General features: G+C 45.1%; 1 protein-coding gene across 1 annotated transcript; it reads left to right on the top strand.

The window, feature by feature from the left end:
* Positions 1-1,608: 1,608 nt before the first annotated feature.
* LOC136504246 (GTPase LSG1-2-like) lies at positions 1,609-5,443 on the top strand. Its single transcript, XM_066499103.1, has 7 exons — positions 1,609-1,971; positions 2,099-2,188; positions 2,273-2,359; positions 2,736-2,829; positions 3,142-3,198; positions 3,810-3,889; positions 3,973-5,443. Exons 1-7 carry the CDS (start codon positions 1,727-1,729, stop codon positions 5,105-5,107), a joined length of 1,788 nt encoding a protein of 595 aa, XP_066355200.1. The 5' UTR covers positions 1,609-1,726; the 3' UTR covers positions 5,108-5,443.
* Positions 5,444-6,051: the final 608 nt, after the last annotated feature.

Genomic DNA, 6,051 nt, shown 5'->3' with positions numbered 1-6,051 from the left:
GTAATTCTGATCACATGTTTATATGTCGCTGTTAAATTAAATTATTCCTAACTCTGATAATATGATTATATTTCGATGTTATAATAATAAATATTACTCTCTGATATTGTATTAAAAGGGATGTAAGAAAAGATTAAGAATGATGTAAATTTTATTCTCTCATTTGTGATCCTAATGGCAAAAATATGGATATTTTGGTTCTCCCCTAGGGTGTGTCCGATGGAACCGAGTAATTTAATGTGCTCCCTCAAGTGCTTAGTGTCTAATAGAGGACAAACACTCCTATGAAGCATTAGATTATGTGGTTCTACCACAGCGTGGTAGTGCCGTGCCAAGATCAGTGGCATGGCAGGCCCTGCCTTGTCAGCGGTCAGCATTTTCGGTCGCCACCATGTCAGCCCTGTGTCACGCCACCATGCATGGCGCGGCACAGGCATTTGACCGCGCTAGAACAATAGGCGCGGTCAAAAGTGTTAGTTAAAAAAACCGACCGTGTTAGATTTAAAATTAGTTTTCAAAAAATGTTAAAGTTAAAAAAAAATTCTATCTATATAGAGGTTGAGTGTTTGGGGGACATGTCTCACCCGGGTGTCACGTCACCTTAAAACACTCGAATTCCAACAACAAAGTAATCGGGTGACACATACCAGCTAAACACTCAATTCTTGTAGCCGCCGGATCCAAATCTAATGACGCAAATAAAATATATCCAATAAATTTAAAATTAAATAATAAAATAACAAAAAATTACCAAATAATTACTATGGAATGCAAATTGGTAGAAATTCAAAGAAAAAACCGATAAAACATATAGACAATAAATAAAAAAGGCAAAAAGTTAACCAGATAATTTCTATGGAAGCCAAATCAGAAGATTTTAAAGAAACACAAATAAATCATACAGACAAACAAAAATGAGCCAGAAAAAGATTAGAGAAGTATTCAAGTAATTCAAATGATCATTCTTATTTGCGAACAATAAATTTACCGCAATTGAACATAGAATTTACACTTAAACAGAAGCAGTAAAATATAGTCTAACAAGACGTAACGTGCCCCCGCTAAATGAATAAATTTGCATGCATGGGTTCAGAGTGGATAGCGTGTGGTCCAGCTTAGTTTTCAAGGGAATATGCATGCATGGGGCGTGGAGCACGAATTGAGCGGCCTTGTAGCATGCACCTGTAGCAGCGACAGCATGCACACCTGCTGTCATCGCAGATGCATGCACTTCCGCCGAGCGAGACACGCATGCTGACCACGCGATCAGCCGACCACCCTGGTCCCACAGACGCTTGCTGCACTTAGCCATCGCTTGGGGCGTAGGCGCGGGGCGTACAGGGCGCCAAGCTCGGCGCCGAGCTGCCTGCCATCTCGGCGCCACGGACGCTAGCGCCGAGACGTGTTACCTCGGCGTCAGCATCGATGGCGCTGAGGTAATGATTTATTTTCCGAATTCTTTCCGGGGTCTATTTGTGAGAAACTTAAAAAAAAAAAGAGAGAGGGGGGGGGGGGGGGGGGGGGGGGGGGGGTGGGGTGGGGTGGGGGCGGTTTTGTGTTGTTTGGGGATGAAAAGTAAAAAATTCGGTCGTCCTCCCTCCGCCCCGCCGCAAAAGCCCTAGCCGCAACTCCCTCCGCCTCCACGGTTCTCAGCCGCGACCTATCTCTCCTCTATCTCCAAGGCGAAGGGTAGGTGGTTTCGTTACCGGCCACGGGCTCGAAGGCGATGGCGGGCGGCCGGAAGGAGAAGGGCGAGGGGCTCGGGCGCGCGCTGATCCGGCAGCAGAACAAGTCGGCGGCGGCCGCCAAGGAACGGGGCGAGGCGCTCGCTTTCGTCCGCCGCCGCGCGATGCCGCTCGAGTCCGTCATCGACGTCAGCGACATCGACGCCGTGCTCCAGCGGGCCGCGGAGGCCGACCAGCTCGCCGAGGCCGCGTCCGTCTCCTCCGACTCCGACCTCGTCATCGACCTGTGAGCCCTCGCCTCCTCCCCTTTTCCTTCATGGGGATAATGAAATCCCGCTTCATGTTCTGCTGGTACTGCGAAATTGGCGTGTTATCTTGTTGTCGATTCTTACGGATTGGATTGGTTGCGCCAGGGATGCGACGGGGGAGACGGAAGAGGAGAGGCGGCGGCTTCGCAAGGAGCAGGAGGCCCTGCACGCCAGCAGCCTCAGGGTCCCCAGGCGGTGAGCATTTCTGATCGTTGATGGTGTTACTGTTTGTTCTTGATTTTAGGATTGTTCCTTTGAATCATGTGTGTGTCATTGCAGACCGCCATGGCATAGTCAGATGACCGTGGAGGAGCTTGATGCGAACGAGCGGCGGGCCTTCCTGGTGTGGCGCAGGAATCTTGCGAGGTTGGTTCAGAGACATACACATACTCTAATGTTATTCGGATGGTATGTTTTTTGTGTAGAAGTACATGTTTGGGCGCTGAGATATAACTACTGAATTCTAAATAATTGACAATCAAATAAGATAAGTGAGCTTATAAGCTTTATGATGCACCTTTACTTGATATTATGGTGTTGCGTATGTTACTTAGTTATTTTTAGAACATTCCTGTCGCAGATTTACCTTCTGGATAATCTAAATACAAAACTCGCATTCCTAGAGAGAACAGTATGTGTTTGTTGTAAAATTTGACACAGAGTGCTTAATGCATTTTCTAGCATTATTTTTCCAAATTAGTGCTCAAGAGTATGCAAGACTGATGATCTATCTCCTATGCAGATTGGAAGAGAATGATAAGCTTGTCCTGACTCCCTTTGAGAAGAATATTGACATCTGGAGACAACTCTGGAGAGTGCTTGAACGCAGTGATTTGGTAAGTTTTGCTGCACTGAATTGTCAGGCATTGTGGCTTTGGTTGGTTGCCTTACAAATCTTTCTCTCTGAGTGCATGCTCATACTGGACCATTTGTTAAACTACTCTAAGAAAGTAACATACACAGATTTAAGGTCACTTGCATACTTCAGTGTAGCTGTTGGTGCTTAAGTACCATTTTTCCTGGAAATATGCTACTCTGCTGTCATGCTGTGCTCAATCACGGTTGTGTAATTCTGATTGAAGAGTAACATCCTGTGATATCGTTTCTTATGCAAATTACTGACTGTTGTTTTATTTTCTTCTGTGAAGTTGGTTATGGTGGTTGATGCTCGGGATCCTTTATTCTACCGCTGCCCTGATCTTGAGGTACTGCTTTTCTTGATTTTGATATAAATTGTTAGCTTTCAAATAGTATATAACTTGTAAACCAAACAAATGATGATGGCTTGCCAGACATTTCTTAAAACTCCCTCGATGTTGCAGAACTGCACGGTATCAGTAAAATTGTTACATAAGCCTTATTCATGAGTTGTTCAGAGTTATGTCTTTGCGCTTTCCTTATCCATTTTGACCAATTAATGTACAGATGGAAACTGTCTTTTTCCTGTATTTTCTGGCAGAAGCAAGCCAGATTTGTTTTTGTATCATGAAAAAACAACTGGAACTGAGATTTCACTTTGAAATATTATTTGCTGCCAGATTGCAATGAAAGCCATGTTCCCCAGAAAACTGTATTCCTTTCAAAGCAAGCATATATTGATCTCACTTTTCTTTGTTCCGCATTAGGATAAGCTTGCTATGACTTTTATTTTCTGGAAGTGTAAATTATGTTTTTCAGGGATCTTTGTTCTTTCCTGGGAGTTTGATTTCATGTCAATCTTTTTATGTTCACTTTATGTTTTTTTTTTGCTTGTGAGCATCCACCTTATTTTTGACTTGTATAACTTGTAACATGGCTTTCTGTGTGTGTGTCCTAGGCATATGCAAAGGAAATTGATGAGCACAAGAGAACAATGCTCCTTGTTAACAAGGCTGATCTGTTGCCGTTAAATATCAGGTCTGCATGCTGTTCATATGACTTGATTGTGTACTACCTTTATTTCCTTAGCAGTGACATCATTTTATATTTGTTTAATGCAGGAAGAGATGGGCTGATTATTTTAAGGCACATGATACTCTCTATGTGTTCTGGTCAGCTAAGGCTGCCACTGCCACATTAGAAGGCAAGAAGTTAAGTGGATACTCTGAAGAAGAATCTGCTTCGCTTGATTTGGATACCAAGATATATGGCAGAGATGAACTGTTGATGAAGCTGCAAGCTGAGGCAGAATCTATTGTAGCTCAGAGAAGGACCTCAACTTCTGTAGATGATCAGGAAGCCAGTTCTTCAGATTCTGTTTCTTCAGTGGCTAAGCATGTAGTTGTTGGATTTGTTGGCTATCCAAATGTTGGAAAGAGTTCAACAATAAATGCTTTGGTTGGGGAGAAGAGGACTGGTGTTACTCACACACCTGGCAAGACAAAACATTTCCAGACACTGATAATCTCCGAAGAGCTCACTCTGTGTGATTGCCCTGGTCTGGTCTTCCCATCCTTTTCAAGCTCAAGGCATGAGATGGTGGCATGTGGTGTGTTGCCGATTGATAGAATGACAAAGCACCGGGAAGCTATTCAAGTGGTCGCAGATCGTGTCCCAAGGGATATCCTTGAGCAGATTTACAAAATCACCTTGCCGAAGCCAAAGCCATATGAACCTCAGTCTCGGCCACCAACTGCTGCTGAGCTGTTACGGGCCTACTGTGCATCTCGTGGGCATGTCAGCCATGCCGGTCTGCCGGATGAGACCAGGGCTGCTCGACAGATTCTGAAGGATTACATTGATGGTAAAATCCCACACTTTGAACTCCCTCCTGGTGTAACAGACTCTGAGGTGGATCTTGAACAAATCATCGGATCAGAAGGTCCAACTACTTCAGCAGCGAATGAATCAGATGCTGATGATCTCGATGAAGAGGATGGGGATGCAGTGGATCCTGCTGAACCAGACATGAGAGATGTCCTGGACGACCTTGAATCTTTTGACTTGGCCAATGGAGGGTCCAAAACTACTGCAAAGAAGAAAGAGGCATCCCACAAGCATCACAAGAAGCCGCAGCGGAAGAAGGATCGGTCCTGGAGGGTTGGCAATGATGGTGGCGATGGAACAGCAGTTGTAAGGGTGTATCAAAAACCCGCTGTTAATTTGTCCGCAGTCAGCGCAAGCGGCAGGGTCTGATGCCTCAATTTAATTAATGCTTGCACAACCACGGAACGGCACACATGGCAAGGGCATGGGATCTCTTACTGTAACAATGGCTGAAGCTACTTCGATGGAAGGGAGAAAGTAGTGCTAAGCATGAGAGTTTGCAAAACCTTAGAAACAGCGCTGGTAGTCTTTGCCAGAACCTGTGTTGCCCTTGCGGCCTTACCATATATATGCTTTGAGTTGTAGCGTGGTAGATACACACTACATCAGGTGGCATGTGCTGTTTTATTTGTTTCCATGTCTTACTTACATAGTTGCAAATATACCTTTATATGCGAAAAAAAATCATATGATTGATACTGCTGAGTTGCAATGTCTGGATTTTTTTTACTGCCCTTTTATTTTGTATCGATCACATTCTCATTATGCTAGATTTTGTTATTGCTCATCGAGCGCTATGTAAGAAGGTCTAGAAATGCCAGAATGAGCGTATAACTGCAGGAAGCTCAGTAACAAGCAGTCACCATTTACTGAGATGTGTATGTGTACACGGTACACCCATACATTCGCTAACATCGTACGCCTGGGGCAGCATTCAGCTACCGCTAGACTACAGAAAGCTCAGAGCTAGCGTAGTGAGAGAAATACGAGGCTCAGTACCAGCTGAGAGAGCCTATAGCTCAGAAAACGGCCTCATCTTCGGCTGAATGTCGCACTGAATCGCCGCGGACAGTTGGCCTCGAGGGTATGCGAGGTGAATCGCCTCCATTACCCGTGGATCCGCTCCCCCCTCCAACTCCTCAAAATGGTAGTAGAACAAGTGAACTCGAGATTTCTTCTTCACCGACGTGGCGAAGTACCACGGCGGGTACTGGGGCAGGTGCGTGTAGCCCTCCGGCACATCACTGCCTATCTCGAACTCGTGCGGGTGAAGTAGCGGTACAATCCTCAGGTCCGCCAGCCGCATGCAGGAT

Source organism: Miscanthus floridulus, chromosome 14 (genome assembly GCF_019320115.1).
Source record: "Miscanthus floridulus cultivar M001 chromosome 14, ASM1932011v1, whole genome shotgun sequence".
Lineage (NCBI taxonomy): Eukaryota > Viridiplantae > Streptophyta > Magnoliopsida > Poales > Poaceae > Miscanthus > Miscanthus floridulus.
The sequence above is the reverse complement of the archived record's forward strand: the minus strand, read 5'-3'. Positions and strand labels throughout refer to the sequence as shown.